Source organism: Muscardinus avellanarius (assembly GCF_963383645.1).
Source record: "Muscardinus avellanarius genome assembly, chromosome: 19".
Lineage (NCBI taxonomy): Eukaryota > Metazoa > Chordata > Mammalia > Rodentia > Gliridae > Muscardinus > Muscardinus avellanarius.
This window is the reverse complement of record NC_137805.1, coordinates 14336798-14360430: the sequence shown is the minus strand read 5'-3', so window position 1 is coordinate 14360430 and position 23633 is coordinate 14336798. Positions and strand designations below refer to the sequence as shown.

General features: G+C 50.4%; 2 protein-coding genes across 2 annotated transcripts; both read left to right on the top strand.

The window, feature by feature from the left end:
- Nucleotides 1-8070: 8070 nt before the first annotated feature.
- On the top strand, nt 8071-8653 carry LOC308277478 (uncharacterized protein C20orf141; the record flags this gene model as incomplete). Its single annotated transcript, XM_080716665.1, has 2 exons — nt 8071-8336; nt 8416-8653. 2 exons carry the CDS (start codon nt 8071-8073, stop codon nt 8651-8653), a joined length of 504 nt encoding a protein of 167 aa, XP_080572791.1.
- An 890-nt stretch (nt 8654-9543) lies between these two features.
- On the top strand, nt 9544-9999 carry TMEM239 (transmembrane protein 239; the record flags this gene model as incomplete). Its single annotated transcript, XM_080716619.1, has 1 exon — nt 9544-9999. The coding sequence occupies one exon, from the start codon at nt 9544-9546 to the stop codon at nt 9997-9999; it is 456 nt and encodes a 151-aa protein (XP_080572745.1).
- Between the last annotated feature and the right edge of the window lie 13634 nt (nt 10000-23633).

Sequence of the window (23633 nt, the reverse complement as noted above, 5' to 3'; positions counted from 1 at the left end):
TTATATTTTATTTGGAAACAGGATCTCACTAAGTTGCTGAGAGCCTCACTCAGTAGCTGAGGCTGGCTTCGAACCTGTGCGATCCTCCTGTCTCAGCCTCCCAAGCGCGGGGATTACAAGCGTGCGCCACCACACCTGGCTTCATTCTTATCACTTAGATTTCCTTCCATGTCACCTGCCCCCAAAGGCCATCCCTGGCCACTCTAAGGTCAGCACTCTGAGGTCAGCACTCTGAGGTCAGCTCACTCAGGTCAGCACTCTGAGGTCAGCTCACCCAGGTCAGCTCACTCAGGTCAGCACTCTAAGGTCAGCTCACCCAGGTCAGCACTCTAAGGTCAGCACTCTGAGGTCAGCTCACCCAGGTCAGCACTCTGAGGTCAGCTCACTCAGGTCAGCACTCTAAAGTTAGCTAACTAAGGTCAGCACTCTGAGGTCGGCTCACTTAGGTAAGCACTGTCCTCTTTGTCACGCAGCCCCAGGCCCTTTGGTTGGTATTGTTTACAAGGCGTTCACACTCACTACCTGAGACCATCTTGCTGGATTGCTGTGTGCTTGGCAGGAAGCTCACTCCCCCTCTAGAAAAGCCTTGGTACCCACTTTACACAGCCCCGCGGGCGTAGACCTCAGGGCCTAGACCTGATCCCTGGTCACCTCAAAAGGTATGTGTGTGCCGGGCGTGGTGGCGCACGCTTGTAATCCCCGCGCTTGGGAGGCTGAGACAGGAGGATTGCACGGGTTCGAAGCCAGCCTCAGCTACTTAGTGAGGCTCTCAGCAACTTAGTGAGACCCTGTTTCCAAATAAAATATAAAATAGGTCTGGGAGTATAGCCTGGAGGTAGAAAGCCTCTGGGTTCCACCCCCAGTACCACCAAAAAAAAAAAAAAAAAAAAAGAAAAGAAAAGAAAAGAAAGGAGACTATGTGTTTGGCTGCACAAATAACAAAGTAATGGGGTCCAGTGCCTGATGGCGCCTCCAGTCTCCTGTCTCGGTGCTAAGATGAAGCCCATTTCCTGCCAGGCGCGCTCCCTGCGACGTGGGCCAGCCTCGAGGGTGGCTCCCTTGGCGCCTAGGTGCGCAGGGGCACCCTCCACCCACACACCCCTCCGCACCACCTCCCCAGCTGTCTCTTCTATGCAGGTGTTGTGTGTGTGTGTGTGTGTGTGTGTGTGTGTGTGTGTGTGTGTGTGTGTGTGTTACTGGAGATGGAACCCAGGGGCATTCTACCTCTGCGCTATACCCCCAGCTCTGTTTATTTTGAAGCAGGGGCTCACTAAGTTGCAGAGGGCTTCCCGAAGTCACTGAAGCTGGCTGCAAACCTGTGGTCCTCCTATCTTAACTCCCAGCTATGGGGGTTACAAGTGTGGGCTACCATGCTCCCAACATTTGTACCAATGTCGTGTGTGTGTGTGTGTGTGTGTGTGTGTGTGTGTGTGTGTGTGTGGTGGTGGTACTGGGGATGGAACCCTTCTACCTCTGGGCTACACTCCCAGACCTGTTTTATATTTTTATTTGGAAACAGGGTCTCTTAAGCCAGCGCGATCCTCCTGTCTCTGCCTCCCAAGCGCGTACCAATGTCTCTGATGCCACATCCCGCAGCCTGTGCTTCAGGGGCAGCGGCATTGACGTCCTCTCTGGAGTCAAGGCTCTGGTTTTCCCCTCTCCTTCCTCTCTCACACACACTCCAGATACACTCCATACATTCCGCCTCCTCCCCATCTTCCCCACAAAGAAGAAATCTAAACTACCATTCAGAGTCAATATCCAGTGCTTTTATTATGGCTAGGTAAATATTATTATTCAAGCCCGGCGTGGTGGCGCACGCTTGTAATCCCCGCGCTTGGGAGGCAGAGACAGGAGGATCGCGCAGGTTCGAAGCCAGCCGCGCTGGCTTAAGAGACCCTGTTTCCAAATAAAAATATAAAAAATAGGTCTGGGAGTGTAGCCTGGAGGTAGAAGGGTTTCCAGAAACCCAGTACCACCCCTCCAAAAAATATTATTGTTTAACTTTTTGTGCTTCCTAGAATTAATAATTACCATTTGCTTGGTTTTCTGGGCACCAGTTGCTAATTCAACACACTTTACAATAAAATTGAACGTGTGCCCTAAGCGTATCTAAGCGCCCTGATCTCGGTCCATTCCATCTTCCTCTGTGGACGCCCCTGGAGCGCCTGTCTTCCGACTCTGGGCTGGGCTGGTTGTGTCCTTCACCAGAGCCAGGGGACGCGCCCCAGCCTCTTGTCAGCATGAGTTTAGACTCGTTTCTTGAATGCCGTATTATGCACATCCTCCAGTGGCTGCCTAGGGAAAAGCATGTGTGAGGTCAAAAATTTTGAGAACTTGTATGACTAAAAATGTCACCATTCTACCCTGACCCTTGACATTTGGACAGCAATCTCTTCCTAGGTTGGAAATCGTCTCCCCTCAGGATTTGAGAGCATTGCTTTACTGACTTCTAGCTAGCGATGTTGGTATTTTAAAGTTTGATGCTATTCCGCTTCTGGTCCTCGCACGTGATGCTTACAGGAAGTTCTTTGTAGGAAGCCTGGCGGTTGTAATTTCACCATGTGCTGTGAATCGGTGGACCCTGTAGTCTAAAGACTCACATCCTTCAGTTCTGAAAGGTTTTTTGATTTTTGAAAAATTCCACCATCTTTTTCTCTACTTTCCTAAAAGTATCATTATTCAAATATCGAACCTTAAATTTTATGGACTTTTTCTCTTTCTTTCTTTTTTTTTGGGGGGGGGGGGTCTGGGGATGGAACCTAGGGGCATTTGACCTCTGAGATGCACCCTCTGCCCTATTTTTTATTATTTATTTTGAAACAGGGTCTCACTGAGTTGCAAAGGGCCTCACTAAGTAGCTGAGGCTGTCTGCAAACCACGATCCTCCAGTCTCAGCCTTCCGAATGCTGGTATCACAAGTGTGCACCACCACGCCTGGCTTCTCTTTTCTTAGTGGGCTTTAGTTATTATTTTACTTTCTGGCAGATTTCTTAAACAATTTTTCAGGAATTTCTCTATCATTAATAAATTCCATTGATAAACCTGGTGTGGTGATACCTGCTTGCAATCCCAGTACTTTGGAGGCTGAGACAGGAGGATTGCAGGTTCAAGGACCGCCTCAGCAAGTAGTGAGACTTTCATCAACCTAGCAAGACCCTATTTCAAAATAAAAATAGTTGGGCGTGGTGGCGCACACTTGTAATCCCAGCGTTTGGGAGGCTGAGACTGAAGGATCGCGGTTCGCAGACAGCCTCAGCTACTTAGTGAGGGCCTCCACAACTCAGTGAGACCCTGTTTCAAAATAAAGAATAAAAAATTGGGCAAGGGGTGTAGCTTGGAGGTCAAATGCCTCTGGATTCCATCCCCAGACCCTCAAAAAATAAAATAAAATAAAAATAAAATAAAATAGAGCTGGTGGTATAGCTCAGAGGTAGTATGCCTCTGGGTTCCATTCCCAGTACTACAAAATAAATAAATAAATAAATAAATAAATAAGCAATTCCACTGATAACTTTTACCAGTGAAATTTGTGTGTGTGTGTGTGTGTGTGTGTGTGTGTGTGTGTGTGTGTTGAGAGAGAGAGAGAGACCGACAGACAGAAGACAGACAGACTAGGAATTGAACCCAGGGGCATTCTACCTTTGAGCCAGACTCCGAGCCCTATTTTATTTTTTATTTTGAAAGAGTCTCACAAAGTTGTGGGGGCCTCGCTAAGTTGCCGAGGCTGACCGAGAACCTACGATCCTCCTGTCTCAGCCTCCCGAATGCTGGGATCACAAGCATGGCCCACCATGCCCAGCTTTACCCATGGAGCTTACTGAGCACAGCCCAGCTACACTTCCATACTATGGGTGGCATCCAGGAAACCTGCCAGCCCTACCCCACTTCCGCATGCTTGAAACTGGACATGCCTCAGTTTTGTACGTCCAGGAGAGTAATCTTACAGATGTATCCAGAACTGATCTGAATCAGGGGACTGGCAATCTTTAACCTTAATGCTAATTTGCTCATTTACCAAAGCAATTGGAATTCATGGATAAAGAAAAGCTCGAATCCCCTGTTCTACCCTCTTCAGTGAGTCAGGGCTGTTCCTGTGAATCCCATTTCTGACACCAACGCTTTACAGGGGTCCAGGGGACCACCCTCAGGTTCAGTGGTCCGCTACAAGAATTCACAGAGCTGCCGGGCGTGGTGGCGCGTGCCTGTGATACCAGCAATCGGGAGGCTGAGACCAGGATATGGCAGTTTGCAGACAGCCTCAGCTACTTAGCGAGGCCCTTCGCAACTCAGTGAGACCCTGTTTCCAAAAAAAAAAAAAAAAGTCTAAACAAATAGGGCCAGGGGATGTAGCTCAGTGCCCCTGGGTTCCATCCCCAGTGCCGGGGGGCGGGGAGGGGGATTGCACAGAACTCAGCAAAGTGGTCATACTCATGGCTACAGTTTGTTGCAGAGAAAGGATACAGATTATATCAGCAATAAAATACGGCACAAAGGGCAGGGTGCAGAAAGCATCGGGCAGAAACGTGCAGTCATCTGGAGATGGAATCACGCGGACAGTTCTTCATTCTCCCCGCGTGACGTATGACAACATGCTGAATGTTCCCGTGAGAGAGCTCACGGGAACCCTGATGTCCCACGTGTCTATTGAGGGTCAGTCGTGTAGATACGTTGCCTGTCCGTGTGACTCAACTCAGTCCAGCCCCTCCGGAGGCCAGCGTGATACCGCGTGGCCCAGGATAAAGCCCATCGTGGACATAGACTATCGGATGTAGCCCCCATGTAAACAAACGCAGCTTCACTGGGCAAGCTATTCCAAGGGCTTAAAGGTGGGTTCCCAGGGGTCCAGCAAGGGCCAGACTGTTCTTTAGAACGAGCAGGACTGGGACATTCTAGAATGGCGGAGTTAATCCTTCGCTGCACAATGCCCGCTGCTGTGACTGTTGGCTCTCCACTGCATTGTGCTGCTACACCTGCCGTGGCGTTTGCCGTACGTCAGAGCTGTCTGCTCTCCTCCCGACGCCTCTCAGCTGTGCCTCACAGGAAGGCCGCGCTTCTCCAGCCACCGCCTCCCTCTCCACTTGCCCCGCGGAGGAGACACAGCCAATGGCCGACTGACGCACAGGTAGGTGATGAGACCGGCCCTGGGGAGCGATTCCCATTCCAGTTCCCTTCCTTCCCTAAAACTCTTCCTCCTCCATCAATCCCGCGGACAAGCATCCTCTCACGCTCTACTTTGAGGAATTATGACCCCGTATCAGGTGCAATGCCTGGCACGTACGAAGTACTTGGTAAATGGCCATTGAATTAAAAAGTTGGAGCAAATCGCACATGGAACTCTCCTGTAAAGGAGAGCAGCTGGCCCCGGGGAACCCTGAGGGAGCATTACCACCCGCTCATCCTGGTGGAATGGTGAGGACACGGCCCTCAGTTTTGTATGTCCAGGAAAGTAATCTTATGGATGTATCCAGAACTGATCTGAATCAGGGGATCGGCAATCTTAAACATTAATGTTAATTTGATCATTTACTAAAGCAATTGGAATTAATGGAAAAAGAAAAGCTGGGATCCCCTGTTCTAGCCTCTCCCCTCCTAGACAAATCTGTATCTTTGTGTGTATGTGTGCGGTTCTCGGGATGGAACCCAGGGGCATTCTGCCTCCAAGCTACACCCCCAGCCCAATTTTTTATTCTTTATTTTGAAACAGGGTCTCACTGAGTTGCAAAGGGCCTCACTAAGTCGCTGAGGCTGGCTGAGAACTGCGATCCTCCTGTCTCAGCCTCCCCAAGGACTGGGATTACAAGCATGCGCCAACACACCTGGCTCCTATTTTATTCTTATTTTGAAACAGAGTCTCACTAGGTTGATGAGAGTCTCACTATTTTCTGACATTGTCCTAGAGCCTACAATCCTCCTGTCTCAGCCTCCCAAACGCGGGGATTACAAGCATGCGCCACCACGCCCAGCTGACAAATCTTCTTTTTTTTTTTTGGTGGTACTGGGGGTGGAGCCCAGAGGCTTTCTACCTCCGGGCTATACTCTCAGACCTTTTTTTTTATATTTTATTTGGAAACAGGGTCTCGCTAAGTTGCCGAAAGTCTCACTAAGTAGCCGAGGCTGGCTTCAAACCCATGCAATCCTCCTGTCTCAGCCTCCCAAACGCGGGGATTACAAGCGTGCGCCACCACGCCTGGCCTGACAAATCTTTTATCAAAAGCCCAGTTACTGGATAAGCAAGAAGAGCCAGAGAAAGGTCAATCAGTAGGCAAGCATAGCGGTGCATGCTGGTAATCCCAGTACCTGGGAAGCTGAGACAAGAGGCTTGCAGGTTCAAGACCAGCCTCAGCAATTTGGCAGAAGTCTTAGCAACCTAATGTGACCCTGTTTCAAAACAAGAAACAAAAAGGGCTGAGAGCATAGCTTGGAAGTAGAATGCCTTTGGGTTTAATCTCCAGTACCACCAAACACAAACAAAAGAGGACACTCAGTTAATAGTCCCGGGGATAGTGGTCTATGGTCTGTCTGTGCGTCACCACCACAGATGTGAAGGCCAGGCCGGAGTCTGCACAGGCCTTGCCGGAGGCAACCTGACTCAGTCTGTTTGGTCTTCTAGGGACTGTTTAGCCAGTGTTTTCTTTTTCCCATCCTCATCAGTTTTCCTTTATAGTATGGGAACCAATATTAATTTTTCCCTCTTCCTCTTTACTTTGAGTGTGTGTATGTGTGCGTGTGTTACTAGGAATTGAACCTAAGGGTATTCTACCTCTAAGCTACACCTCAATCCTATTTTTAGGGTCTCACTAAATTGCTGAGAATCTTGTTAAGTGACCAAGGCTGGCTGGCCTTAAACCTTAGATCCTCCTATCTCAGCCTCCCAAGTATTGGGATTACAGGTGTGTGCCACCGTCTGGCTTTTCATAATTAAGTTTTTTTAATTATGATTCATTTCTACTCTTTCCTCTCCAGTCACTACTCTCCTGTCTCCAGGCCCTCTGCAGCCACTCCCCATTTACAGATTATCAGTGAGTTGGGTTTCTCTGCCATGTAACCAGTCCCTTTGTTAATTTTATTTATTTATTTATTTACTTTTTTTGTGGTACTAGGGATGGAACTCAGGGGCATTCTACCTCCCAGCTATACCCCCAGCCCTGTTTTTTTATTCTTTATTTTGAAACAGGGTCTCACTGAGTTGCAAGGGACAGCCTCGAACCACAATCCTCCTGTCGCAGCCTCCCAAATGCTGGGATTACAAATGTGTGCACCACCACGCCCGGCTCTATTTTTTTGTTGTTGTTGTTTTTGGTACTGGAGATAAAACCCAGGGCATTGTGCTTGCAAGGCAAGCACTTTGCCACTGAGGGACACCCCAGCCCTATTATCTTAATTTAGTTCTTAGAGGATAGCCTTACTTCCCAACCCCCCCCCCCCCCCCCCCCGATTCAGTAGGTCACATGGGAACCCTGCCCCAGAAAGCCTGGAGTTGCGTCCTGGCAGACCTATTTCTACATTCCAGGACTGATGTTCTGAAAAAGTCCCCCTGCCAAGAGTGGTAGCATCACCCCACTCTCAAGAGATGAGAGCTGGGGACAGAGAGATTGAATGACTGGTCCCCAGAAAAATGGCTCTGACTTGTGGGAAGGAGGAGTAGGCCCCCTCCCTTGGACAGTGGCCCAAGTGGTAATGGAATCAGAATGTCTTCCTGACAGCCCGGAGCCCCACGGGAGCGCCCTCAGCCAGAGCGCTAGCAAAGGGTGAGTCTTGGTTCTCAGACGTGGTGTGCTCGCTGGCTAGGCTCCCCCAGGAGCCCCCTCCCTCCCAGGGCCCTATCTAGCAACAGGTCACAATGCCCCCTGTCCAGCCCCAGAATGGCTGACCAAAGTGGGAGGAGGTGAGGAGGCTTAGGTGGGGAAGTGGGTGGGGAGGTGGGTGGGTGGGTGAATGGGGAAGGGAGGTTCCCAGGAGCCCTACTGCCCACTCTCTGGGGGAAAGAATTCCGCCTCCAGGCTCTGCCAGGCCCCTCCACCCTGCCGCCACCCCCCAGCTCTGGCTCTGTGGCCCGTTCCTCCCTTCATGACCCAGCTGGGCTTACCCAGGCCCAAGGCCCTTGGAGACCTGCTCTCGCTCCCACCCAGGGGCCTAGGCGCTGGGGAGGGGTCAGGCAGGCCAGCGCACCCATGCGTGTCCCCCTGGGACCCTAGCCGGGCCCAGCTCCTGGACAGCACCCTAGGGCTGGTGGCCCTGGGGCTGACGATCCGAGCCGTCCTTTCCACGGCTGGCCCGGCCCTGCTGCTGCTGCTGCTACTGGTCAGCTTCCTCACCTTCGACCTGCTCCACGGGTAAGTAGGCCGCAGCCTGTGGGTGGGTGGGCAGGTGGCCAGCTCCCTCGAGGCCTGCTGCCACCCTCTCTCTCCCCAGGCCTGCGGGTCCCACCCTGCCACGGCACAGGCTTCTCACGCGAGGCCAGAGTCAGGGGGCCGGCGAGGGCCCAGGACGGCCCGTGGCTCCGCTCCTCACGGCCAGGACCAGCCCAGCCCCACTCAGCCGCCAGGACGCGCTGCTCCTGCTGCTCCTGGGCCTGGGCCTGCTCCTCGGGGCCCGCGGCCTGCCCTTGGCCTTGCTGGGCCTGGCTTTCTGTCTCCATCCTTGGGTCTGAGGACCTCCCAAAAAAACACTAGCCAGCCTGCGTCCTCAGGCCTCCTTCCTTCCATCCCAGGCTGGGCAGAGGAGAGAAACCTTTTTATTCTTAGCCTGAACCTCAGAGGACTTCCGGATCAATAATATGGACGGCGGATAGCCAGTTGTGAGTCTCAGGGCAGCAAGAGAAGGCAGGATCCGAGGCAGGGAGCCCAGGGCAGGATGTGGCGGCTATCTTGGCACCTGCAAGCTGAGAGCAGCCATTCCGGCCTCCTCTGTGGTTCTAGAAAATAAGGCTCCAAAGAGAAAGACTTAGCCAGGATTACGCTCGTAATCCCAGCATTTGGGAGTCTGAGACAGGAGGATCGGGGCTCAAGGCCAGCCTCAGCTGCTTAGTGAGGCTCTTTGCAATGTAGTGAGAATCTGTTTCAAAAATATGAAAACTAAAAAAAATAGGGGTGGGGTATAGCTCGGAGTCATAGAATGCCCCTGGGTTCCATCCCCAGTACCGTAAAACAAACAAAAAACAAAGAGAAAGGTTTGCAAAAGAGTGAGGTGGGTGGGAAGGAGCAGGGATTGGGGGCCCCGGGGAGCCCCGCAGGGCTGGCCTGGAGAGTCCATGGAGAGGGACTCAGGTGGGGTGCGCCCTCAGTAGCCCCAGCCTTGGCTGGACCCCACCCCAGCCCGGGTCACAATGGGCCCCTCGTGAGGGCGGGTGTGGGCGAACGCGCGGCCTGGATCTGGCTGCCAGGCCGTCCAGGGCGCAGGAGGAGCAACATGACCTAGGCGGCCCCCCAGGTAAGTCCGGACCCTGCCCGAGCCCCCCCTGCCCACGCGGTGCCCTCCCGAGCCCTGCGCCCAGCACGTCCAGCTGCAGTGGCCTGGCCTGTCCACAGGTGCACAGCCGGGATGCGGCAGCCGCGAGCGGAGACCGACACCATCGGGGCCGGCGAGGGGCCGCAGCCGGCCGCGCCCTGGTCGGCCTGGATCAGCCGGCAGGGCTGGGCACGCTGGTGGGTGTGCCACGTGCCGCACAGCTGGGTCGTGTGGTGGAGCACGTCGGGCTGGCGGCAGCCGCTGCAGCGCGTGCTGTGGGGCCTGGAGGGGATCCTCTACCTGCTGCTGGCCCTCATGCTGTGCCACGCCCTGTTCACCACCGGCTCCCACCTGCTCAGCTCCCTGTGGCCTGTGGTGGCTGCCGCGTGGCGCCACCTGTTGCCGGCTGTCCTGCTGCTGGTGCTGAGCGCCCTGCCCGCCCTGCTCTTCACGGCCTCCTTCCTGCTGCTCTTCTCCACGCTGCTGAGCCTCGTGGGCCTCCTCACCTCCATGACACACCCAGGCTACGCTCAGGACTTGGACCAATAGAAGGGCCAGCCCGTCCCGTTGCCTGTGTCTGTTGGACCTGAGCCCGGGGGAGGGGAGGGCGGGCAGGGGCGCTCTGCAGCACCCAGGCAGCAGGCCCACGCTGGGCATCCTCCTCGTGCTCCTCCTGCAGGCACCTGGTGTCAGGGGCCGGATGCTTTGAAGGGACGGGACAGATGGCGAATCGGGGCAGAGCCTGGGCAAGCCACTCAGGGCGTCCGTGTGGGTGTGGGCATGCCGCTGGGGTCCTGACGACTGGCCGTACCTTTTTGGCACAACTGCCCAGGTGTCTCAACTTCAGACTTGCTGAGAGTGTGTACCCGGGCACTCCTGGACTGGCCACTCTCCCACAGATCCCCTCTTCCCACTTCCAGGAGGACTGTGAGTCCTGAACGGGCCCCGCAGACAGAAACCTAGCTGGGAGAGCTGGCAGAGCCGCCGCCCTCAGCTCCGCCACCTCCAGGCATCCTTCCTACACTTCCTACCTCCGTCCACGCCACCAAGTCTGGGAACTAGGCCAACTAGGCTAGTGAGCTTTACTCTTGGACTCCAGGTCTTGTGTGTGCGAAGCACACGCTCCATCACCAACGACACCCCAGCCTACCTACTCCTCCTCTAAGAGTGTTACAAGCCGGGCGTGGTGGCGCACGCTTGTCATCCCAGCATCAGGAGGCTGAGTCCGGAGGATCGCGGCTCGCGGACAGCCTCAGCTACTACTTAGCAAGGCCCTCCGTAACTCAGTGAGGCCCTGTTTCAAAATAAAGAATAAAAAATAGGCGCTGGGGGTGTAGCTCAGAGGTAGAATGCCCCTGGGTTCCATCCCCAGTATGGGAAAAAAAAAGTTACAAAAAAAACAACCAAGTCCCACTTCAGCCACTACACAGAGGGCAGCCTTGACCTGTTCTTTCTTTTGAGCCCCGCGTTCAGCAGGTCCAGCTCCGTCACGGGCTGTGATCAGGAGGCGACACCTATTTGCAAAGTACTTTGTGAATGCCCCAAACAAACAAAAGACAAACAAGCTGTCAAGATGTTTTGAGCTCTGAGAACATTCTGTAGGCTCAAAAGGTCTTTGACCCAGAGATAGATGGAGGGGCAGGAAGCCTCCCCGGGCTTTCAGAGAAACGCCCTAGCTTGCACAAAAGCTTGGCCCTAAAATGGGAAACAGGATAGATGGTGTGGACGGGACTTAAGTGGTCGTGTGCTGTGAAATCTCAAAACGAGCAAATGTTGAACTCTCGTGATTGTGAAATGCTCAGGCTGGGCTCGGGGCCAGGAGATGCTTCCACAGCTGTGTGAAAGGAAAGCAGAGCTCAGACATTGCCAAAACCCACCGAGCAAGCGGCTCGCAGCCAGGAGGGCTTTGGAAGGTGGCACCTTAATGCCCCAAGGTGCGGGTCATTCACTGACCCCTCCAGATAGAGCGTCGAGTGCTCAGGTATTACCAGGTGAAGCCATGATAGACAGTTTACCCACAGGTAGGACCTACTCACCTTCCCGACCCAATCCCTGACCCCAACTCCTGCCCAGTCTTGGCAACTACTTTATATCTAGCCTCCACAATCTTTCTCCTGAAGCCCTAAACCCATGGCCCTCCCGCCTCCCTTGTGGCCTAAATACTTAGGCCCTGGGGACCAGCTCCTGGAACTCCCATCCATTTTGTCCAAATCCACTAGCTAGATGGGCGTGGTGGCGCACGCTTGTAATCCCAGTATTTGGGAGGCTGAGACAGGAGGATTGCGGTTCGAGGACAGCCTCAGCTACTTAGTGAGGCCCTCTGTAAGTCAGTGAGACCCTGTTTCCAAATTAAAAAATTAAAATAAAATAGGGCAAGGGGGTATGGCTCGAAGGTTGAATGCCCCTGGGTTCCATCCCCAGACCTCCACTAGCTATCATATCGTGCATGACACTCTTTAGATACCTTCAGCTCCAGTGCCCGAAACCCAAAGACCAATCATTCCTCCCTGTTTCTCTGCAGTTCTCCCTCAGATATGTCCTGGTAGCAAGGGCCAGGGGGACAAGGAAGTGGTAGAGTTTGGCGTGGTACCCTTGCTGGGACTAGGGTTTTGTTTATTTTTGTTTTTGTGGTACTGGGGGTGAAACCCGGGGTATTCTACATCCGAGCTTCACTCCCAGCCCGATTTTTTATTCTTTATTTTGAAATAGGGTCTCATGAGTTGCAAAGGGCCTAAGTGGCTGAGGCTGTTCGCGAACCGTGATCCCCCGGTCTCAGCCTCCCGAATGCTGACAGGCATGTGCCACCACGCCCGGCTTGGGGCTAGGTTTGAATTTTTTTTTTTTTTTTGTGGTAATGGGGGTGGAACCCAGAGGCTTTCTACCTCCGGGCTATACTCCCAGCCCTATTTTATATTTTATTTGGAAACAGGGTCTCACTAAGTTGCTGAAAGCCTCACTAAGTAGCTGAGGCTGGCTTCGAACCCGTGTGATCCTCCTGTCTCAGCCTCCCAAGTGCGGGGATTCCTGTCTCAGCCTCCCAAGCGCGGGGATTACAAGCGTGTGCCACCACGCCCGGCTCTCGGGGCTAGGTTTGAATCCCAGCACTCTCAGTGTCTAGCTCCATGGCCTCCGTGCCTGTAATCCCAGCATGTGGGAGGCTGAGACAGGAGGATCGCAGGTTCAAGGACAGCCTCAGCTACTTAGTGAGGCCCTTTGCAACTCAGTGAGACCCTGTTTCAAAATAAAGAATAAAAAATAGGGCAGGGGTATAGCTTGGAGGTAGAATGCCCCTGGGTTCAATTCCTAGCATGACACACACACACACAAAAAAAAAAAAAAATTAAAAAGAAATGCAGAATCTCAGCATACTTGGGAGACTGACGCAGAGGATCTCAGGTTCGAGGACAGCCTCAGCACGCAGTGAGACTCTCATTAGCCTAGTGAGACCCTGTTTAGAAAGGGTGGGTGGATGGTAGAGGTAGAATGCCTCTGAGTTCAGTCTCCACTAGCACACACCAAAAGATGCAGAACATCAGGCCCCACTCAGACCTGCAAATCCTAACGTGCATTTTAACGAGGTTCCCAGGAGGTGTGTGTGCCATGAATGTTTGGAAACTGCTGCATACCGCATAAGGGGATACGTTTGAGGATATTATTGCACTGTTATTGGTGGAGGCAGGGAGGTGGGAAGGAAAAGCCTGGCAAATGAGCACCCAGGACAGGAGGCAGCAGTCTCAAAACCTTAGCAACCGCCTGGCATGGTGGCACATGCCTGGAATCCCAGTACCTGGGAGGCTGAGACCGGAGGGTGAAAGGTTCCAGATGGACTAGCCCAAGCAACTTAGTGAGATTGTCTGCAAACCAGGTAGATCCTGTTTCAAAAAGTATGTGTGTGTGTGTGTGTGTGTGTGTGTGTGTGTATTTTTTTTTTTAAAGGAGGGTATATATAGTCGGGCGTGGTGGCGCACGCTTGTAATCCCCGCACTTGGGAGGCTGAGACAGGAGGATTGCACAGGTTCGAAGCCAGCCTCAGCTACTTAGTGAGGCTCTCAGCAACTTAGTGAGACCCTGTTTCCAAATAAAATATAAAAAAGGTCTGGGAGTATAGCCTGGAGGTAGAAAGCCTCTGGGTTCTACCCCCAGTACCACCAAAAAAAAAAAAAAAGAGGGTATAGCTCAGAGATAGAATGCTTCTGGGTTCAATCCACAGTTACACACACACACACACACACACACACACACACACACACACCACAAAACCTTAACAATCAGTGAAAAGAATGTGAGAAAAAATACAATTCGTTTTGTGCAAATTCAAAATACATGCCATTCCAAGACTCCCCCCTCAAAAAAAAAAAAATAATCATAATAACAAAAGATACGGAATGGTATGGTCAACTCCGGACAGGCAAATGGGAGCGAGGAACAGAGGTTAAAGGCCAAAAAGTCAAGACACCTTGCAGAGAAGGAAAATACATGGGCACAATTGTTGGAATTCCTTTTTCTGTAGACGGAGGCACCCGCTGAAGAGTGCTGGGCTTAGAAATGCAAGCCTGGGCCTAGAACTGGCCCTGGCCCGCGTGCCTGGGTGTGGGCGGCTCTGCCTGCTGCTGGGCCCGGGGTGGGGTGGGGGTCCAGCCAGAGTCAGCGCCCCCCACCCCAGCGCCGGCTAGAAGAATCCAGGAGCCGCCGCCCCGGCTCGTCCTGGCCGGCCGGGGCCGCTAGGGGGCGCCCTCGCACAGCCCGGCGCGGACCGAGGGCTGGCCGGCCGGAGCGCGGCCGGGCTGGGATGCGCAGGGTCAGCGGCCGCGGGCAGGGAGCAGAGGACACGGTCATCCCGCGGGGAGCGGCAGCGCGGGATGGATGGCCCTGGACCGGGGTGCCCAAGGGCGGCGTGTGCGGGGCCGGGCTGGAAGGACCGTCCGTCCGGCCAGGGGCACCTTCCAGGAAAGGGCTAGTCCTGGGCATCCCGGGGGACCAGGGCGAGGTGAGGCCGAGGCTGCACCCTCAGGCGCGGACGCCCCACCTGGGGCCAGGGAGCAGGGAGCGGCGCCTCGGACCTCGGCCATCACAGCTGCAGCGTCGTGGCCTTCTCGGCCCCTGCCAGGACCGGACCCTCCAGCTCGGGTTCCCCAGCCAGAGGGACCCAGAGGCCTGGCAGCGGCGGACGCCTCCGTTTACATCTTGGAACTAATATCTTCCATCTTAAAAATAAAAGAACTTGCCGGGCGTGGTGGCGCACGCTTGTCATCCCCGCGCTTGGGAGGCTGAGACAGGAGGATCGCACAGGTTCGAAGCCAGCCTCAGCTACTGAGTGAGGCTCTCAGCAACTTAGTGAGACCCTGTTTCCAAATAAAAAATATAAAAAAGGTCTGGGAGTATATAGCCCGGAGGTAGAAAGTCCTTGGGTTCCACCCCTGGTCCCACAAAAAATAAAAGAACTTTAGAACTGGGGTTCAGTGATAGGGTACTTACCTAGCATGTGCGAGTGTGGCAAAAATAAAAATTAAAAATTTAAAAATTAAAACTTAACGTTTGTTGTTTCTACCATATTTTCTGGCTTGTGGCTTCAAATGTCTAACACCCAAAAATAGAACAACTTATGTTGTATGTATCAAGAGCCCACTTTTTAAGAGCAGAGCAGTGGTCCATTCTATGGTATACCAACATTTATTTATTGCAGTCCTGGGGATGGAACTCAGGGCATTCTACCTCTGAGCTACACCCCCAGCCCTAATTTTTTTAGTCTTTTTATATTTTTGAAACAGGGTCTCACTTAGTTGCAGAGGGCCTCACTAAGTAGCTGAGGCTGTCTGTGAACTGCGATCCTCCTGTCTCAGCCTCCTGAATGCTGGGATTTATTTATTGTTAGCTTTGGGCTACCACAAATAAAGCTATTAACATTTGTGTACAAGAATGTGCATGAACATATTTTAATTGTATTGGGTAAATACCTAAGAATGAAAGGTTTAGATCATATGTTTAACTATTTATTTATTTGCTTGTTTATTTTTGTGGTTCTGAGGATGGAGCCCAGAGGAGCTAAAGCTCCAATCCTATTTTATTATTTTTATTTTGAGACAGGGTCTATTTGTGGAGGGCCTTGCTAAATTGCTGAGGCTGGCCATGAACCTGCGATCCTCCTGTCTCAGCCTCTGAAGTACTGAGATTACACGTGTGTGTCATAACCCCTGGCTGTTTATTACTTATTGATTTTTTTGTGGTACCAGGGATTGAAGCCAGGGACATTCTACCTCTGAGCTACACCCAACCTTATTTTTTATTCTTTATTTTGAAACAGAGTCTCACTAAGTTGCTGAGGCTGGCTGCAAACCTAAGATCCACCTGTCTCAGCCTCCCAAATGTTGGGATTACAAGCATGTTCCACTACCTGGTTAAGTGTATGTGTGTGTGTGTGTGTGTGTGTGTGTGTGTGTGTGTGTGTGTTACTGAAGATAGAACCCAGGGGCATTCTACCTCTGAGCTCCATCCCCAGCCCTATTTTTTATTCTTTATTTTGAAACAGGGTCTCACTGAGTTGCAAAGAGCCTCGCTAACTAGCTGAGGCTGTCTGTTTACCGTGATCCTCCTGTCTCAGCCTGATTTTTTTTTTTTTGTGTGTGTGTGGTACTGGGAATGGAACTCAGGAGCTTTATACCCCCGGGCTACACTCCCAGACCTATTTTTTTATATTTTATTTGGAAACAGGGTCTCACTAAGTTGCTGAGAGACTCACTAAATAGCTGAGGCTGGCTTCAAACTTGCTCAATCCTCTTGTCTCAGCCTCCCAAGCGCTGGGATTACAAGTGTGAGCCAACACACCTGGCCAGCCTGAGGTTTTTTTTTGTGTGTGTGTGGGTATGGAGATAGAACCCAGGGGGCATTTGACCTCCGAGCTACACTCCCTGCCCTATTTTTTTGTTTTTTATTCTTTATTTTGAAACAGGGTCTCACTAAGTTGCGGAGGGCCTAAGTAGCTGTGGCTGTGAACTGTGATCCTGTCTCAGGCTCCTGAATGCTGAGATTACAAGCGTGCACCACCACGCCAGGCTCTGAGGTTTTTTTTATATGGTGTGAGCTACAATAGAATTTGTCAGTGGGGCGTGGTGGCGCACGCTTGTGATCCCGGCGTTTGGGAGGCTGAGACAGGAGGATCGCGCAGGTTCGAAGCCAGCCTTAGCTACTTAGTGAGGCTCTCAGCAACTTAGTGAGACCCTGTTTCCAAATAAAATATAAAATAGGTCTGGAGTATAGCCCGGAGGTAGAAGGCCCCTGGGTTCCACCCCTAGCATCACACACACACACACACACACACACACACACACACAACTTCATTGTCTCCCATGAACACACAGAGGCTGAAGCCCACTTTGGACGCGGGGCTTTCTCACTGAGACTGACCTTCCTCTCCTAGCCGCCTCGGTGCCGCATTAACTCAGCCAATCACCTGTGGATTCCTTCCTGGACTCTGCACTGGTCTACTTGTCTGGATGCCAATGCCACTTCCTCCGTAGCTTTAGGATAAGCCTTGAAATCAGGTGGTACTTACTAGTCCTTCAATTTGTTCTTATCAAAGCTCTAATGTTGGATATTCTAGATCAATCTTTTATGTTTCCATGTGACTCTTCTTTTCAGTTCTGGGGATGGAACCCAGGGGCATTATTTTACCTCTGAGCTACACCTCCAGCCCTATTTTTTTTTTTTTTTTTTTATTTTGAAACAAGGTCCCACTAGGTTGCAAAGGGCCTAAGTAGTTGAGGCTGTCCGTGAACCCGAGATCCTCGTATCTTAGCCTCCAGAGTACTGGGATTACAGGTGTGCGCAGCCACGCCCAGCTCTCTATATGAGTTTAAGAATAAGTTTGTTAGTTTCTACAAAACTGTTGGGATTTTGATTGTGCTTATGTTGAATATTCAGATCAGTCTGAAGATAATCAACATCTTTTTTGTGTGTGGTACTGGGGATGGAACGCAGGGGCATTCTACCTCTGAGCTACACCCCAGCCCCATTGTTTTTATTCTTTATTTTGAAACAGGGTCTCACTGAGTTGCAAAGGGCCTCACTAAGTAGCTGAGGCTGTCTGCGAACCATGATCCTCCAGGTCTCAGCCTCCCCGAATGCTGGGATTACAAGTGTGCACCACCACGCCCGGCTATTCTTTATTTTTGAAACAGGGTCTCATTGAGTTGCAAAGGGCCTAAGTAGCTGAGGCTGCCTTCAAACCATGATCCTCCTGTCTCTGCCTCCCGAATGCTGGGATTACAACTGTGTGCCACCACGCCTAGCTATTGATTTTTTAATATTAAGCTTGCATTTTTTGGTGTGTGTGTGTAACTGAGGATGGAACCCGGGGGTATTCTACCTCCAAGCTACACCCCCAGCCCTATTTTATTCTTTTATTTTGAAACAAATTCTAAATTGCAGATGGCCTCACTATGCTACTATTCGAGGCCGAGGCTAGCCACGAATCTATGATCCTCCTGTCTCAGCCTCTCAAGTACTGGGACTGCAAGCGTGCGCCGCCACACCTGGCTACATTCTTGGTTTTAAAAAGGAAAGAAGGCCGGGCGTGGTGGCGCACGCTTGTAATCCCCACGCTTGGGAGGCAGAGACAGGAGGATCGCGCAAGTTCGAAGCCAGCCACGCGTGCTGGCTTAGGAGACCCTGTTTCCAAATAAAAATGCAAAAATAGGTCTGGGAGTGTAGCCCGGACGTAGAAGGGCTTCCAGGAACCCCAGTACCGCCAAAAATAAAAAAAAATAAAAAGGAAAGAAGTTATATACTTTGAAGGTGAGGAAGATGGTATTTCCTTCTCTAACAAATCACCTAAGCAAGAGTGCAAATGAGAAACAGAAATGCAAATGCCATGTCTGCTGAAGTCAGAACAGATACTACCCACGAACTAGGCGGACAGGTGGGAAACAGCGCAAACGGAGGGCAAGGGTACGATAGCCACCTGGGAGACTTGGGCAGCACTTACTAAGGTTGAACATTTACACACTTTATGATCCACCTGAGAAATCCGTGCGTCTGTCCACCAAAAGACTTGAACAAAAATATTGAGATGCTTTATTTGCAACAGCCCAAATCTGAAAAGAACGCAAATGTCCATTAACAGGATAATGGATAAAGTGTTTTTGGCCATTCATGGGCTGCAACACACAAAAAGTAGAAAACGACTGATAGATGCAAGCAATATGGAAACAAACTGGAAAGGATCCAGACGCACGGGTGCCTCTTCTATGATTCGGTTCTGTCTAGGTTTGAGAAAAAAACGAATCGAGAAGGCCAGGCACGGTGGTGCACACCCGTGATCCCAGCTACTCAGGCGGGAGGACAGCGAGTGCAAGCCAGCCAGAGCAACTTAGCAAAAACTTGTCTCAATATTTTTCTTTTTTCTTTTTAAGGGCTAGAGATATCGCCGACGGCTTGCCTAGCATGTGCGAGGCCCTGGGCTCAATCCCCAGTCCCACAATACATACATGCATACGTACGTACACGCATCAGCTAATCTGTGGCGACAGATGTCAGAAGAGTGGTTCTCTTTCAGGCGAGGCACTGACTGAAGGGGCACAATGAAACTTTGCAGGAGGGTGGGCAAGCCCGGCACCTTGACCGGGGTGGGGGTTACAGAAACATACATATGGCAAAATTCACTGAACCAGAGGCTCAAGGTTTGTGCAGTTACTTGTATGTAAGATGTGTGTGTAAATGACAAGTAAAAGATAAGGAATTTGGATTTTTTCTCAAGGAATATGAGAGTAGTTTAGTATGAAAACATAAAAATTGTTTAATAAAAGAAACAAAATGTAATTCACTGTAAAGACATAAAGCAGAACCACCAATTAGCCTTCAGGATAGATGCAGGAAAAGCAATTTAATCACCCAACTTCCACTCCTGGATCAAAACTGTTAGCAAACTAGGTATGGAAAGGAATGATCATTTTCAGGAGGGTGCTGGGGATTGCACCCAGGCCCTCATGCATGCTGGGCAAGTACTCCACCAGGGGACTACATCCCTAGTCCTTGGAGAGAAATTTTCTAATTGGACAAAGGTTAAATGTAAAAGAAAAATCTAAAATAATCCATTTAGCCGGGCGTGGTGGCGCACGCTTGTAATCACCGCGCTTGGGAGGCGGAGACAGGAGGATCGCACAGGTTTGAAGCCAGCCGCGCTGGCTTAAGAGACCCTGTTTCCAAATAAAAATATAAAAAATAGGTCTGGGAGTATAACCCGGAGGTAGAAGGGCTTCCAGAAACCCCAGTACCACCAATAAATAAATAAATAAATAAATAAATAAATAAATCCTTTTTTTTTTTTTTGCACTGGGGATTGAACCTAGGGGCATTCTACCTCCGAGTTATACCACCAGCCTGATTTTTATTTTTTATTTAGAAACGGCCTAAGTTGCTGAGACTTACCATGACTCAGCCTCCTAAGTACTGGGATTACAAATGTGTGCCACCACACTCAGCTGAATCTACATCTATTTATTTTATTTTTCGGCAGTACTGAGGATGGAACCCAGGGGCATTCTACTTCTGAGCTACACCACCAGCCCTATTTTTTATTCTTTATTTGAAACAGGGCCTAAGTAGCTGAGGCTGTCCATGAACCACAATCCTCCTGTTTCAACCTCCCAAATGCTGGGATTACAAGCGTGAGTGACCACACAAAAAATCTACATCATTTTTAATAACCGAAATTTAAAAACAATTCCTTTTAAAATCAGGATCCAGTTGAAGGTAACTAAGAACAGCAATTCCATATGCCACTGCCTGGGAATCAACTTAGAGTAAGATGATAAACACACAGGAAGAGGCTCCATCCTGGTACACGTCCTGACTCATGTGGTCTTGGTTTAGAGATTTGTGATTGCCACATGTTAAAAATGTTTTATATTACATGCTTGTAATCCCAGCATTCGGGAGGCTGAGACCAGAGGATCGCAGTTCGCGGACAGCCTCAGCTACTTAGTGAGGGCCCTTGAAACTCAGTGAGACCCGGCTTCAAAATAAAGAATAAAAAATAGGGCAGGGGGTGTAGCTTGGAGGTCAAATGCCCCTGGGTTCCATCCCCAGACCCGCAGAAAGGAAGGAAGGAAGGGAAGGAAGGAAGAATATTTTCTGAGCTGGGCATGGTGGCACTTGGTTATAATCCCAGCCATTTGGGAGGCTGAGACAGGAGGATCATGGTTCGTGGACAGCCTCAGCTACTTAGGCCCTTTGCAACTCAGTGAGACCCTGTTTCAAAATAAAGAATAAAAAAATAGGGCTGGGGGTGTAGCTTGGAGGAAGAATGAATGCCCCTGGGTTCCATCCCCAGTACTGCAAAATAAATAAATAAATAAATAAATAAATAAATAAATAAATAAATAAGTAGAACATCCCCCTTATATCATGGACAATAAAGGCTGATACCACAGCTGCAGTGCTCTTGTATCCCGTGCTTCTTTTAGGAATGTCTTGGGGAACGGCAAAGATAGGTTACTGGATTCATTCTTTAAAAACCAAGACACAATAAGAGTCCATGTAAAATTGTCTTACTGAACGCTTTGTCAATGCTCAATGACAGACAATTTTTTTATACCTTTATTGGTGCATTATGGTCTCACATAACGTAATGGTCGTGATAGTGATGTGCGTGCACACAGCCCTTGGTGGGCACAGCAGATTTTGAGACAATGAAGTTTGGGTTCTGTCCTTCCTAACCAGCCAGTAGTGGGCCTACATACAGGGACAACATAAGACTTTCATTACTTTTGCATCTCAAAACAAAAGCCAAGGGATAACTTAAATGCAAATGATGCTTGTGTAAAACTATTTTTAAGTTTCTTGTTTCCCAGTCATGATTGAATAAAAATCTGTAATAGAAGAGACAAGTGTTTAAAGTGTTTTGTAAGCCGGGCATGGTGGCACACCCTTGTCATGCCGATACCTGGGAGGCTGAGAAGGGAGGATTGCAGATTTGTGGCCAGCATCAGCAATTTGGTGAGGCCCTCCAAAACTCAGTGAGACCCTTTTTCAAAATAAGTAAAATAGGGCTGGGAGTATAGCTCAGAGGTAGAATGCCCCTGCGTTCAACCCCCAACAGCAAAAAAAAAAAAAAAAAAAAAAAAGGTGTTTTGTATTATATACTATATATGTTTTATACTATAAACTGAAAATGAAATGTCTCCATTTTTATAATAAATTTCAATTAAAGAAAATAAGATATTTCAAAGCCAGGTGTGGTGGCGCACGCTTGTAATCCCAGCATTTGGGAGACTGAGATTGTAGGATTGCGGTTTGCAGACAGCCTCAGCTACTTAGTGAAGCCCTCCACGACTTAGTGAGACTGTTTCAAAATAAAGAATAAGGCCGGGCGTGGTGGCGCACGCTTGTCCCCGCGCTTGGGAGGCTGAGACAGGAGGATCACACGGGTTCGAAGCCAGCCTCAGCTACTTAGTGAGGCTCTCAGCAACTTAGTGAGACCCTGCTTCCAAATAAAAATATAAAAAATAAAATAAAGAATATAAAGGGTGGGGGGGCATGCCTCAGAGGTAGAATGCCTCTATGTTCTATCCCCAGTACTGCAAAAAAAAAAAAAAAAAAAAAAAAAAAAAAAGATTTCAGAAAAACCCAAGGGATGTGAGAATATTATGGACAAAGATAACACAGGTTTGGAAACCTCACCCTGGGCGACTTGAGCCACAAAGCAAAATGGGGGGAAATTAGAAATGCAAAGGTAGACGCAGAGAATTAGTGCACTGGACAGTGTAAGGATGTTTGCAGAGCCAGAGTTCCAGAATCAGAACGGGATTCCAGAAGCAAGTGGGAAAGTCTCGCAATTACCGTGTAAAAAGGTGGCAGCAAATTCTTAAAGAACAAGATGCTGAAAGCAATGGAGGCCGGTCTGGGTACCGCACGGCGCTTCCTGCCAATCAGTCCAGGTTTAGAGCTTTCTCCAGCAATACCCAGATGCCCCAGAATCAGAGGTACAAAAGTGTCTGGATGCAGAAACGTTTTGTTTTGTACTGGGGATGGAACCCAGGAGCAGTCGTCTACCTCTGAGCTAGCTACATCCCCAGCCCTATTTTTCATTCTTTTAAGACAGGGCCTCACCAAGTTGCAGAGGGCCTCAGTAGCTGAGCCTGGACACGAACCTTGTGATGCTTCCGTCTCAGTCTCGCAAATGCTGGGATTACAAGCGTGCGCCACCACGCCCGCCCCCCCAAAATAGTTTTATAAAAACAGTGCAGACTCCTCTTTCTTAAAAGCTTTCTTCTGCTGGGCGTGGTGGCGCACGCTTGTAATCCCCACGCTTGGGACGTGGAGACAGGAGGATCGCACAGGTTCAAAGCCAGCCGCACTAGCTTAAGAGACCCTGTTTCAAAAAAATAAATAAATAAATATATGTCTGGAGTGTAGCTCGGAGGTAGAAGGATTCCATTCCCAGTACCACCAAAAAAAAAAAAAAAAGCTTTCTTTCATTTGTGCATGTCACCTTCCGTTTGTTTGGCAATGAAGGTCAGACATCCTTGTTTCAGGCACTGCACTGGTCCCTCTAGAGTTTTATTAACCGCTCTGTACCTGCTGCCCCCCCCCCCGTGTGTGTCACTTTATTTGCATTTAATCTGGTGGATCCTATCTGCTATTTGTGTTGTTTTCCGTGAGAAATGAATGTCCTTTACAAAGGTTTCACTAACAGGAATAGAAAACACAAGAGCCCTGCATGCTCGCTCTTGCGCGCTGCTCGCAGGTGACTCGAGGCCTTCGCCTCCCCAGCCTCTCGCCTGCCCACTACCGTGTGCCAGCCCTCGCCCGCCTCACACGGCACCACTCACGCTCCGTACGGCCAGGACCCAGGGTCAGGACCACTGTGGGAGCTGAGCTCCGTACCTGATCTGCTTCCCCCAACTTCCCAGTGGGGTTTAGCACAGCCACATGGATTCCTTCTTTCTCAGCGGTCTCCCAGGACCATCAGCAAAAAGGCTGGCCCATGTTTAAGGCGATCCCGTTGCACATGATATCAAGTAAATAATGGGTTTCTAATCAGTCTCCCCATGGATTCAGGGGCTTCTTACTCAGTCCAACCACTTACTGATTATCTCCTCTGCCGAGAATTATGCATGATCAGGTATCTACCTCCAGGGAGATGAACATTCAACGTACACAGGACTGCAGCCGTTAGGAGGTGTAGG